Source organism: Phycomyces blakesleeanus (assembly GCF_001638985.1).
Source record: "Phycomyces blakesleeanus NRRL 1555(-) unplaced genomic scaffold PHYBLscaffold_12, whole genome shotgun sequence".
In the NCBI taxonomy this organism is placed as follows: domain Eukaryota; kingdom Fungi; phylum Mucoromycota; class Mucoromycetes; order Mucorales; family Phycomycetaceae; genus Phycomyces; species Phycomyces blakesleeanus.
This window is the reverse complement of record NW_017265145.1, coordinates 1,432,024-1,445,549: the sequence shown is the minus strand read 5'-3', so window position 1 is coordinate 1,445,549 and position 13,526 is coordinate 1,432,024. Positions and strand designations below refer to the sequence as shown.

The following is a 13,526-nucleotide window of genomic DNA, read 5'->3' as shown; positions in this document are numbered from 1 at the left end:
TTATTTTGGAGTAAGATCAATTGGTTGATCTAGATCAGAATGGAGAGAGAGCATGGCATTTCGGCGATCATGCTTGTTAAATTCTTTGAACTTATTCCAGTAAGTATCAAAGTTATCATCAATCTTATTTCTGGCACAACCTAAAAAAAATAATTCAGGAACGGTTGGCCATTTTCTAGAGATATTACGGGAAAGGTCAACTGTTGTCCAGTGATTACTGTTAACATGATTAAAAATCAGAGGTTGTCGTTGTTTGGTTTTGTTGTTGGGAAGGGCGAATGGGAGAAAGGTTGTTGAGGGGGTGTTGGGGTTGTCTGAGTAGACGCAGACTGGTCGTGTATATGTGTCCGCAGCTAGTTGAGCACAGTCGGGTGTGTTAAACCACATACTGGCGTCTGAACATACTGGGATGAAGTTGGTGTTGGTGTTGCTGGTGTTGCTATAATCGAGTTGAGAGCCATGTTGAATGATTTTTTCTAGTTGGCTTGTGTCAGTGCCAAAGGTATTTGTGTACAATGTTTTGTATTTCGGCAGGGCGGCTAGCATATCCCTTTTTACAAGTGAAAACTTATTTTGATCTTTGTAGATCAAGTGGGCAAGGACCCGAAAACCACACCATCCGTCAGCAGTAGGGCTAAACCCACCCTTGACATCATCGATTATCTCATGAGAGACAGGAAAACCGGGCTGGAATTTGACCCTCTTGCCAACAGAGGTGCGATTATCATACTGGTAATCTTCTAAGGCGGTGGCGGGTCTTTTGAACCCATTTTTTTGGGGGGCATCGACTAAAAAGTATATAAGTATAAGACGATAGTTCTCTTTATGGATTCAATTACACTGTAAAATAAGAAAGCATATTACCTGGGTCGAGAGGCTCTTGTTTTATTTTTGTTGTTTTATTTTTGGTGGCATCGACTAAAAAGCATATTCGTGTAAGACGACATCCTTCCACATAAATTCAATTAAAGTAAAATAAAAACACATCTTACCAGGGTCAAGAGGCTCTTGCTTTATTTGTTTTATTTTGTTTTTGGTAGCATCGACTAAAAAAACATGAAAGTATAAGATGGGAATCCTTTCTCATAGATTCAATTACATTGTAAAATAAGAACACATCTTACCTGGGTCGAGAGGCTCTTGTTTGTTTTTGTTTTGTTTTTTGTTTTTTGTTTTTTGTGTAGCTGCAGGCTTTCCCTCCCTCATTTTAGCTCTCAGTCTAACCATTGCCTTAAGGCCAGCCTAGTATTTCAAGATACATATTAGTACTTTGTTATGTTATTTTTTTTTATCTTACATGACCAGACGAAACACTGATCTTCCTCCAGTTTGCCCGACCAAAGTCTTTGGGAAGGTATTTGGGACGTGCACCACCCTTTCTTCTGCCAGGATATTTAATTTTTTCTGGGGCTTGAAAGTTAATCGAAGGGTGCCCAGTTTTGCCTTCGAATTCAGAAGTGACCTTCTTGATCTTATTCAGGAGGTTAGCCACTTGCTGGCTGCCCTCACAGGACCGAAACAGTGACTCGAGTTTAATTACTTCCTCCATCCACACCTCTGGTCTTTCCTCAAGCTGGAAGTTTTCCCGATAAGTGTTGTCCCTTGGCTTTACATTACGAGGATCAATAACCCACCTTTCAGGGATATCAGAAATATAGATATCCCTTCCAGCAGGCAAAGAATGGCGACAAGGTAGACCATACTGGAGCTTGTTCATGCATTCACAAACAATACTGCTTTCACATTTCAGTCGAACCTCTTGGTCTATTACCAGTAAAGCTCGCTTTGAGACCTTCATGAGCAGTCTAGACAAAAGCTTGTTTCGTCCAACAAGAGGGTCAACCGTGGTAGATTCCCTGATCTCCACATTCCGGAAGTCTCTCTCAAGCCTCTCGATATATCTTGAAATATTTTCAAAGGCGAGATCCAGAGAAGCTATTGCAGATATACCTCTCTTTAAGGCTTGATGGGCACTTTCCACTCTTTGAGATGTTGTGCATCCAAAATGCATTATCTTCTGAGTAAGATAACCTGCCCACTTCTCTTGGCATGTAATCCACCTGTCATGAAAATATGCCGAGACTGGCGCTTTCACATTGCCGTTTTCTACTTCGGAACCAGCAGATACAGCGTTGAACTTATTCAGCGCCCAGTCAAACTCCTTCTTACTTTTGCTATGGATCATATTGGATATATATCCCGTCAGCTCTTCCTTTTTTTGTACCGAGCCAACTTTTCCCGAAAAAGCCTTTTCCACACTATTCAGCATGTGCCAGTAACAAAGCAGCTTGCTGTTGTTCGGAAACACAACATCAAGAGCGTTCATAAGTGCAGCACACTTGTCTGTCACAAAAACTGTGCTAAGAGCCTTGTCTTCAAAAACAAGTGCCTTGAGTTGCTGGAGGAACCAAAGATATGTGCCTTGCTGCTCGTTAGAGACCCAGGCAAAGGCAATGGGAAACGATTTGAGGGTTTCTCCTCCGAGGTTGTGGATACCTTCCACGCAAATCAGCGGCATTGACAAGTTATTGGTAGAATATGTAGCATCTACCACCATAACTTCTGAGAAGCGACGAGCTCTCTCCATCATCTTCTGATTGGTAAAAAATACCCTCTCCAGCGAATTGTCCCCGTTTACATCATAATGCACCTGGTAACCTTTTGCTTCCATCATCTTAACAAGTCCAGTACCCGCATTCTGGGCAACAGGGGCAGAAACTCGAGCAAAGGCAGCCTTGATATTGTTGATATCGCTAACGTACAGCTTATGACCATCGTCTTTTTCGTCTGTGATAGCCCTTTGGATCTCACGAGTCTTGGCCTTTGTCTCAACAAGTTTAGATATCTGCTTGGCGTCTTCGGCAGTAACTCTCGACAATCTGCCTTTCAGAGTCGATTCCAAGCATTTGTCATCAAGAGGATGATTGTGATAACTCTCCATTTCACTAGAAGCTTTCAAGGGAAGATATCCTTTGATTCCTTTCTTGTAAGATAGCTTTATCATGTAAGGACATCCGGTTTTCGAACTAGGGCGGATTTTTACGCGATCGCAGTCTTCAAGTTTATGGGTGTTTCTATAGTGACCACCCCTGGCGCACTTTAAGTAAACCCGGGTTGGTTTACGGTCTTTAGTTGCAAGAGTGAAGTTGTTAGCAAGTGCATACTCCTGCATCTTAGAAATAGCCACAGTCATGTTGGCATAGCCATTGACTGGTGTAGTGGGAAAGTCTTGTTGAACGGGATAATATTCATTTCCGTCGATAAAAATTGATTCTTTATTGATAGTATTCATGTTGAAGTGATTTCTATTGAGCGATTGTTAACATCGTTTTTACAAATACTAATTTGTAATGATAGAAGTAGCACTCTTGTTTCTTCTGATAAAAACACTATATTATGTAAAAGATGTCTAATTCTTACAAGATGAGTATATAAAAGAAAAGAAGGTTTTATAACGGGTCTTTCACTAATTTCTTCAGGACACAACTTTTTTTTGCTTTCAGGTACTCTGTTACCATTGAAGGCCGGACCATAGTCACTTTTCAGGAGTCCGGTACACAATTAAAATCGGTGTTTAGAATATTTTTAGTACTCTATAGAAACGTCGTGCCCGAGAGGAAAAGCGTCGGGCCCGAATAATAGCTGAAATGGAAGTCTTTCACACGAAAGAAAAGAAAAGATATAAGCAGCAATTTTTTTCGGGGGTGCTTCTTAAACTAATAAAGTCACAGCATGTGAAACAAACAAACAAGAAAACAAACAAATAAATATACACAAGACTTTAATTAAAGCTTTATAATCAACACAACTTTACACTTCTTTATTGTAGTTTAACGTCTAGCCGATTAATACTTTGTATATCAGTAGTACAGCTAAAATGAACACAGAGGCATATATAGTGTCTCGACAAGTGGCTGTTCAAAAGCATAAGCCTTGTTAACAGAATCACAACAGAAAGTAGAATAAAAAAGGGGATGGGGGTCCATAGCAACTGAATAATTTGACATGCATATAGTCCACCAATCGGAAGACATCATTTAAATGTTTTCATGCTAAAGTAAAGTCTGGACCACTATTGCTACTATGCTCCTCTAAGCCCCATGACACATGTGATGCTGCACGGACAGCACGGACCTTATGTGACATAAAAAGAACTAAAACAAAAAAAGAGGCAAAAGAAAAAAACAAAAAGTAAAACAAGTGCCTGCACAGCACGTCCTTCAGAATATAAGTGATACTTCTTTAAAACCCAAAACCCATATTTTAAGCATAGATATTAAATAAAGAAGTAAAATAGTAATAATATATACATGCTGTCAAGGCTAAAAGATAAAAGAAAACCGAAAAAGGAATAAGAAAAAAACCGAATTTTATAATATATTATCAAACTATCATAATAAAAATAATAAAAAAGAACAGCAACTCATGATTGAGACGTCATGAGTTTTATAAAAAAAAACACCTATCCAAACAGAACGCGTCAAAACAACTCTCTTCCACATACCATTAATACTTTATACACTTCTTTACTGCTCTCTCACAAACTGCTTTAATCAACATAGACGTTAAAGACGAATCATGACCAATACAAATCCATTTTGCTAGTCAAATCTCAGGCTTTTATCATATGTAAAACAGTCAGTAGCAAGATATAAGACAACATGTCAAAGCCAGTACACAGCAAAAATGAAATACTGAGGTCCAACACTGGTTTGACCATCAATCCATCCAAAGCCTATTCACGCTCAGAAACAAGATATAAACTGACAGGACTTACTATATTTCAAGGAGTATATGATATTTATCAAAGACACACATTGTGAAGATTATATTTGTCTAGTCTTTTGACAAACAAGGTCAACGATAAAAAATAAGATCTCCATCCAGGCCTACAGGTATATAAAGGCTCGTTGATTAATCATTCACTGTCTTTGATATTTCTTTAGGGACTTTTCAGGCAAAGTCAAGCAATCAAGAACAGGTTTCCATCCAGGGCCACAGGTACACCAAGACTCGAGGAGCATATGCTCATTGTCTTTTGTATGCTTCTAGTGCCTTCCGTCCAGGTCAAGCATCAGGGATCCGATCAGAGTCCATGGTTATCAAGTATATCAAAACTCTATGAGCAGTTACTCACTTGTTTTTGTATATTTGTAGTATCCATTCCATCCAGGTCAAGCTTCAAGGTTCAGGTCAAGGTCCACGGTTATCAAGTATATCAAAACTCTATGAGCAGTTACTCATTTGTTTTTGTATATTTGTAGTATTCATTCCATCCAGGTCAAGCTTCAAGGTTCAGGTCAAGGTCAACGGATTCAGGTCGAGGTCCACGGTTTCAGGTATATCAAAACTCGATGAGCAGGTACTCACTTGTTTTTGTATATTTCTAGTATCTGTTCCATCCAGGTCAAGCTTCAAAGCCCACGTCAAAGTCCACGGTTTCAGGTATATCAAAACTCGATGAGCAATTACTCACTTGTTTTTGTATATTTCTAGTATCTGTTCCATCCAGGTCAAGCTTCAAAGCCCACGTCAAAGTCCACGGTTTCAGGTACATCAAAACTCGATGAGCAATTACTCACTTGTTTTTGTATATTTGTAGTATCTATTCCATCCAGGGCAAGCTTCAAGGTTCAGGTCAAGGTCAGCGGGTTCAGGTCGAGGTCCACGGTTTCAGGTATATCAAAACTCGATGAGCAGTTACTCACTTGTTTTTGTATATTTGTAGTATCCAATCCATCCAGGTCAAGCTTCAAGGTTCAGGTCAAGGTCCACGGTTATCAGGTATATCAAAAATCTATGAGCAGTTACTCACTTGTTTTTGTATATTTGTAGTATCTATTCCATCCAGGTCAATCTTCAAGGTTCACGTCAAGCTTCAAGGTCCAGGTCAAGGTCCACGGTTTTCAGGTATATCAAAACTCGATGAGTAGTTACTCACTTGTTTTTGTATATTTGTAGTATCCAATCCATCCAGGAAAAGCATCAATGTTCCGATCTCCCAGCTATGATCATAGGTATAACAAAACCATATGCGCATTTACTCACTAGCTTTTATCTATTACTAGTGTCAGCCATCCAGGTCAAGTGTCAAGGACCCGATTTCCCGGCAATGGGTATAGGTATAACAAATCGTTGTGGGAATATACTCACTAGTTATAATATATTTATAGTGTTCAGCCATCGATGTCAGGCGTCAAGGTTGCGATCTTCCAGCCAAGGTTATAGGTATAACAAAACATTATGGAAATATACTCAATGGTTTTATTATGTTTTTAGTGTTCACTCATCCAGGTCAATCAACAGGATTCTGATCTCCCGTCCATGGTTATAGGTATAACAAAACGTTATGGGAATATACTCACTAGTTTTAATATATTTATAATGTTTAGCCATCGATGTTAGGCGTCAAGGTTCCGATCTTCCAGCCATGGTTCTAGGTATATCAAAACAATATGGAAATATACTCACTGGTTTTAATATGTTTTTAGTGTTCCGTCATCCAGGTCAATCAACAGGATTCTGATCTCCCGTCCATGGTTATAGGTATAACAAAACGTTATGGGAATATACTCACTAGTTTTAATATATTTCTAGTGTTTAGCCATCCATGTCAAGCGTCCAGGTTCCGATCTCCCAACCATGTTTACAGGTATAACAAAACGTTATGCGCATTTACTCGCATGCTTTTATCTATTACTAGTGTTCAGCCATCTAGGTCAAGTGTCAAGGTTCCGATTGCCCGCCCATGGTTAAAGGTATAAAAAACCTTATGGGCATATATTGACTAGTTTTTATATTTATTTGTGAACTCCAGCCATCCGTGTCAAGCGTCAAGGACCCGATCGCCCGTCCATGGTTATAGGTATAAAAACATTATGAGCGTATACTCATTAGTTTTTATATTTATTTAAGTCTCCAGCCATCCGTGTCAAGCATCAAGAACCCGATCCCCCGTCCATGGTTACAGGCATAAAAACATTATGGGCAAATACTTACTAGCTTTTATCTATTTCTAGTCTCCGGTCATCAATGTGAAGCGGCAAGGACCCGATCGCCCGTCAATGGTTATAGGTAAAAAAAAACCATTAGGGACATATACACACTAGCTTTTATCTATCTCTAGTCTCCAGTTATCCAGGACAAGCATCACGGTTTCGATCTCCCAGCTATGGTTATAGGTATAACAATACATTATGCGCATTTACTCACTAGCTTTTATCTATTACTAGTGTTCAGCCATCCAGGTCAAGTGTCAAGGACCCGATCGCCCGGCCATTGGTATAGGTATAAAAAAACGTTGTGGGAATATACTCACTAGTTATAATATATTTATAGTGTTCAGCCATCGATGTCAGGCGTCAAGGTTCCGATCTTCCAGCCATGGTTCTAGGTATAACAAAACATTATGGAAATATACTCACTGGTTTTAATATGTTTTTAGTGTTCAATCATCCAGGTCAATCAACAGGATTCTGATCTCCCGTCCATGGTTATAGGTATAACAAAACGTTATGGCAATATACTCACTATTTTAAATACATTTCTAGTGTTCCGCCAATCATGTCAAGCGTCCAGGTTCCCATCTCCCTGCCATGGTTATAGATGTAAAAAATCATTAGGGACATATACTCACTAGCGTTAATATATGTCTAGTGTTCAGTCATCCAGGTCAAGCATCTAGGTTCTGATCGCCAATCCATGGTTAAAGGTATAAAACAACATTATTGGCGTATACTCACTGTTTTTATCTAGTTCTAGTCTCCAGTCATCCAGGTCAAGCATCAAGGTTCTACTCGCCCGTCAATAGTGACAGGTATAACAAAATGTTATGGGCATATATTCACTAGTTTTAATATATCTCTAGTGTTGGGCCATCCAGGTCGAGCATCAAGGTTCCGATCGCCCGTCCATGGTTATAGGTATAAAAACATTATGAGCGTATACTCATTAGTTTTTATATTTATTTAAGTCTCCAGCCATCCGTGTCAAGCATCAAGGACCCGATCGCCCGTCCATGGTTATAGGTATAAAAAACATTATGGGTATACACTCACTAGTTTTATCTATTTCTAGTGTTCAGTCGTCCAGGTCTAGCAACAAGGTTTTGATCGCCCGTCCATGGTGATAGGTATAACAAAGCGATATGGGCATATACTCTCTAGCTTTAATATATTTTTAGTGTTCAGTCATCCGGATGAAGCGTCAAGGACCCGATCGCACGTCCATGGTTATAGGTATAAAAAAAATTGGTATATACTCACTAGTTTTGATTTAGTTCTAGTCTCCAACCATCTGGTCAAACATTAAGGTTCTGATCTCCCAGCCAAGGTTATAGGTATAACAAAACGTTATGGGCATATACTCACTAGTTTTAATATATGTCTAGTGTTCAGTCATCTAGGACAAGCATCAAGGGGCTGATAGCCCGTCTATAGTTATAGGTATAAAAAAAACATTATTGTCATTTACTCACTAGTTTTGATATTTATTTCTAGCCTCCAGCCATTCAGATCAAGCGTCAAGGACCTGATCGCCCCTCCATGGTCATAAGTATAAAACAACATTATGGGCATATACTCACTAGCTGTAATATACTTCTTGTGTTCAGTCTCCAGGTCAAGCATCAAGGTTCTGGTCTCCCCGCCATGGTTATAGGTATAAAAAAACATTATGGGCATATACTCACTAGATTTAATATATCTCCAGTCTCCAGCTATCCAGGTCAAGCATCAAGATTCCGATCTCCCCGCCATGGTTATAGGTATAAAAAAACATTATGGGCATATACTCACTAGATTTAATATATCTCCAGTCTCCAGCTATCCGGATCAAGCATCAAGATTCCGATCTCCCCGCCATGGGTATAGGTATAAAAAAACATTATGGGCATATACTCACTAGATTTAATATATCTCCAGTCTCCAGCTATCCAAATCAAGCATCAAGATTCCGATCTCCCAGCTATGGCTATAGGTATAACAAAACGTTATGCGCATATACTCACTAGCGTTAATATATGTCTAGTGTTCAGTCATCCAGGTCAAGCATCTAGGTTCTGATCGCCAATCCATGGTTAAATGTATAAACAACATTATGGGCGTATACTCACTAGTTTTAATCTAGTTCTAGTCTCCAGCCATCCAGGTCAAGCATCAAGGTTCTACTCGCCCGTCCATGGTGGTAGGTATAACAAAATGTTATGGGCATATATTCACTAGCTTTAACATATTTCTAGTGTTCAGCCATCCAGGTCAAGCATCAAGGTTCCGATCGCCCGTCAAAGATTATAGGTATAAAAACATTATGGGCCTATACTCACTAGCTTTAATATTTTTCTAGTGTTCAGTTATCCAGGTCAAGCATCAAGGACCCTATCGCCCGCCCATGGTTATAAGTACAAAAAGCATTATGTGCATATACTCATTTTTTTAATCTAGTTCTAGTCTCCAGCCATCCAGGTCAAGCATCAAGATTCTGATCGCCCGTGCATGGCGATAGGTATAACAAAATGGTATGGGCATATATTCACTAGATTTAATATATTTCTAGTTTTCAGCTATCCAGGTCAAGCATCATGGTTCCGATCGCCCGTTAATGGTTATAGGTATAAAAAAACATTATGGGCCTATACTCACTAGTTTTTATATTTATTTCTGGTCTTCAGCCATCCGTGGCAAGCATCAAGGACCCGATCACCCGTCCATGGTTATAGGTATAACAAATCGTTATTGTCATTTACTCACTAGCTTTGATATTTATTTCTAGCCTCCAGCCATTCAGATCAAGCGTCAAGAACCTGATCACCCCTCTATGTTTATAGGTATAAAACAACATTATGGGCATATACTCACTAGCTTTAATATATTTCTAGTATGCAATCATCCAGGTCAAGCATCAAGGCTTCGATCGCCAGCCGATGGTTACAAGTGTAAAAAAAACGTTATGCCCATATACTCACCAGATTTAATATATTTCTAGTATTCAGCCATCCATGTCAAGCCTCAAGGTTCAGATCGCCCGTCCATGGTCATAAGTATAAAACAACATTATGGGCATATACTCACTAGCTGTAATATACTTCTTGTGTTCAGTCTTCCAGGTCAAGCATCAAGGTTCTTATCTCCCCGCCATGGTTATAGGTATAAAAAAACATTATGGGCATATACTCACTAGATTTAATATATCTCCAGTCTCCAGCTATCCAAATCAAGCATCAAGATTCCGATCTCCCCGCCATGGTTATAGGTATAAAAAAACATTATGGGCATATACTCACTAGATTTAATATATCTCCAGTCTCCAGCTATCCAGATCAAGCATCAAGATTCCGATCTCCCCGCCATGGTTATAGGTATAAAAAACATTATGGGCATATACTCACTAGATTTAATATATCTCCAGTCTCCAGCTATCCAGGTCAAGCATCAAGATTCCGATCTCCCCGCCATGGGTATAGGTATAAAAAGCATTATGGGCATATACTCATTATTTTAATCTAGTTCTAGTCTCCGGCCATCCAGGTCGAGCTTCAAGGTGCTGATCTCCCGTTATATGGTTATAGATATAACAAAAATCGATGAGCAATCACACTCGGCTTTATTTATTTCTAGTGTTGAATCCACCAAGATCATGCTTCACGGATCCGGATTCAGTCCGTGGCTATAGGTATACAAAAACTCGATGAGCAATTACTCATTGGATTTTATATATTTCTAGTGTCTACTCATCCACGGCAATTATCGGGATCCGATTTTCATGAATTGTTATAGCTAACCAAGTTTCCTTTAAACCTTTACTTAAAACAAACTGTACTCTTTATTTATACTTTCTTTTGATGGCAAAGAACGATGATCAAAATATACATCCATTATGGAAGGTATACAAGTCGTTCTTGGCCATTACTAGCCTAGAAGTATATATGACTATTGTTTTTACTCTCCAGGCCAAACAGCAAGGATCAAAACTCAAATTTGGGCTACAGGTAAACAAGTCTTCTTGAGCTTTTACTTACTGTCATCTATATATTTCTAGTGTTTTTTTTTTCTTAAAGTTCAAATATCAAAGATCTGATTTCAAATCAAGGTTACGGGTACACACTTTTCTCTCTGTCTTTACATGCTTTCTTTCGTATTGGCCTAGTGTGTTTACGATCCGGCTACACAATGAAAAATTTGTTTTCCTTCCAGTGCGACAGGTATATACATCTAGTTCGGCCTTTAGTTACTGTTGGCTTTATTTCTCTACTGGCTTCACAGTCCAAGCCAGCCATCATGGATCCTATATCCGTCCAGTGTTACAGGTATACACTTCTCTTTGGGATTTTACTTACTGTCGGTTTTAATTTTCTACTGTCCTTAAAGTCAAGGCCAACGACCAATCATCTGGTATCCGCCGAGAATTACAGATATAAAAATGTTATTGGGCCGTTACTTATAATTGTTTTTGTTTCTCTAGTGTCCTTGCAGTCAAGGGTAGCGAGCAAGAACCCGGTCTCCATATTGGGATATAGTGTTACACATCTCTTTGATTTTTGACTTGCTGCAAACTGTATTTTTTCTCGTGACTTTACAGTCAAATTCAACACTCAAGGATCCGGTTTCCATCAAGTTTTACAGGTATACAAATCTGACAAGTGCTTTTATTTAATGTGTCTTTTTTTTGTCAAGTGCCTTTACTGTCTGTGCCAATGATTCCGAATCCGAGCCCTATCCAGAGTGACAGGTATACAAATATGTTTGCGTCTTTACTAACTTTTAGTTTTCTATGTCTAGTGCCTATACGGTTTAGGCCGAAGAACTAGGACTTGATATTCATCCAGACTTGCAGATATATATTTTTCGTTGGGCCGTTGATTATTGGCTTTTTTTATCCGTCTATTGTTTTTACTGTCAAGGGCAACCATCAAGGATTCGATCTCCATCCAGTATGACAGGTATACACTTTTCTTTGGGTTTCTACTTATCGCTTGTTTTTTTTTTGTCTAGTGTTTTCACCGCCCAGGTCGAAGAACAAGGATTTCTTCTTCATCCACGGTTACAGGTATACAATTCTCTTTTAGCCTTTGCATAATGCTTGTTTGATTTTTCTAATTTCATTAATGTCTATGCTAAATAATAAGCATCTACTCTCCATCTAAGGCCATAGGTTTAAAAAATATTTTTAAGTATTATTTTACTATTTATTAATTAATTAATTATTATTTTTTAATTTTACACAGCCAAGGCCAATCGATCCAGGTTTACTGTCCTCTAGGGTAACAAGTATATGTACATACCTGATCGTTTACTTACTGCTTGTTGTTTCGAGTAATTTTTATTTAGTCAAACTGAATTACCAAAGTTTTACTATCTACCTAGTGCCCGAGGTATACAGGTCTCATTTAGTACTCACGTATCACTTATTATTCTGTCTAGCTTTTTTATAGTTTAAGCCAGCAATCGGGTTTTTAATCTCCATTAAGGATTAAAGGTATACATGACTATGTGAACCTTTACTTACTAGCTATTATATTTTCTAGTCTTTTTACAGGAAAGGCCCACAATTAATATGAGTTGTTTATCCGGGGGGGGGGGGGGGGGACAGGTATACAAATCTGCCAAAAAATCTACTTACTATATATTTGCATAATGTTTTTACAGCCGAAGCCAACGATCAAAGCTTTGATATTCTTTTGGGCTCACAGGTATAAAAGTCTCTTTGACTTTTTAGGTACTATCAGTTGTTTTGTTCTAACCCTTTCTTCTCCGCAGCAAGCGTTCAATGCTCAGCTCTACATCAAAGGTCGCAGGTATACAAGAATCTTTAAGCAATTTACTAAAAATTAGATTTTCCTAGCGTTTACATAGTCAAGGCGAAATGATCATGTTCTTTCTATCCATTCAAGGTTCTAGGTACACACGCACATTTTAGCATTTATTCTTCACTGGTTGAATCTTTTTAATCTTTGACAGTCCATGCCGAGAATCAAGGTTGCACTTCAAAAAATAGGGTTAAGGTATACATGCCTTTTTAAGCATTTACTTACTACTAGTTGCTTTATTCAGACTTTATACAGTCGAGACCAAAGATCAAGAGCCCGATTTCCGCATAGATTTACAGGGATACAAGTGGCTTTCTTTACCCATTAACATATTGATAGCTGTTTGAAGCAGTCTTTTTACAGTTCAATTCAACAGTCAAGGTTCAAATCCCCGTCAAAAATCACTGATATACTGCCACTTTTTAGTATTTACTTACTGCCAATTGTGTTTCTTTAGTCTACTCACAGAAAAGGCCAACAATCAAGATGCCACTCTCCTTCTTGGATGTTAGGTATACCAGTATCTTTGGGTATTTACCTATTACCAGCTTTAGTTCGGTAGTCTTTTCACAATTGAGGCCAACACCCAAGATTCCATAGTTCATGCAGGGTTACTGGTATATATACCTCTTTGAGCATTTGCTTGGTGTCTGCTATATTTGTCTAGTCTTTTCATAGTCAAGGCTACTAATTGAGATTCCGCTGCTCATCTAGGGTAAAAGGT

At 38.7% G+C, this 13,526-nt stretch overlaps 3 protein-coding genes across 3 annotated transcripts; 2 read left to right on the top strand and 1 right to left on the bottom strand.

The window, feature by feature from the left end:
* Window positions 1-1,549, bottom strand: PHYBLDRAFT_169368 (hypothetical protein; the record flags this gene model as incomplete). Its single annotated transcript, XM_018436063.1, has 5 exons — window positions 1-788; window positions 865-948; window positions 993-1,046; window positions 1,125-1,242; window positions 1,298-1,549. The coding sequence occupies 5 exons, from the start codon at window positions 1,547-1,549 to the stop codon at window positions 1-3; spliced, it is 1,296 nt and encodes a 431-aa protein (XP_018291156.1).
* A 3,112-nt stretch (window positions 1,550-4,661) lies between these two features.
* Window positions 4,662-10,772, top strand: PHYBLDRAFT_146430 (hypothetical protein; the record flags this gene model as incomplete). The annotated part of the gene is made up of 50 exons (XM_018431646.1): window positions 4,662-4,790; window positions 4,947-5,106; window positions 5,158-5,213; window positions 5,281-5,339; window positions 5,391-5,445; window positions 5,497-5,551; window positions 5,603-5,677; window positions 5,729-5,784; window positions 5,836-5,910; window positions 5,978-6,017; window positions 6,069-6,116; window positions 6,181-6,221; window positions 6,280-6,334; window positions 6,393-6,433; window positions 6,492-6,546; window positions 6,605-6,652; window positions 6,818-6,865; window positions 6,923-6,963; window positions 7,020-7,074; window positions 7,134-7,181; window positions 7,240-7,281; window positions 7,346-7,386; window positions 7,445-7,492; window positions 7,551-7,607; window positions 7,657-7,704; window positions 7,762-7,809; window positions 7,868-7,922; window positions 7,980-8,104; window positions 8,183-8,237; window positions 8,312-8,331; window positions 8,499-8,651; window positions 8,710-8,757; window positions 8,816-8,870; window positions 8,929-8,976; window positions 9,035-9,075; window positions 9,133-9,183; window positions 9,239-9,293; window positions 9,350-9,390; window positions 9,447-9,501; window positions 9,560-9,607; window positions 9,668-9,708; window positions 9,769-9,823; window positions 9,875-9,931; window positions 9,989-10,036; window positions 10,095-10,135; window positions 10,194-10,241; window positions 10,300-10,347; window positions 10,405-10,459; window positions 10,565-10,654; window positions 10,720-10,772. 50 exons carry the CDS (start codon window positions 4,662-4,664, stop codon window positions 10,770-10,772), a joined length of 2,910 nt encoding a protein of 969 aa, XP_018291155.1.
* A 1,814-nt stretch (window positions 10,773-12,586) lies between these two features.
* On the top strand, window positions 12,587-12,827 carry PHYBLDRAFT_159093 (hypothetical protein; the record flags this gene model as incomplete). The annotated part of the gene is made up of 2 exons (XM_018433915.1): window positions 12,587-12,685; window positions 12,753-12,827. Coding segments are annotated over 2 exons (174 nt in total), but the record flags the coding sequence as incomplete, so codon positions are not given.
* Between the last annotated feature and the right edge of the window lie 699 nt (window positions 12,828-13,526).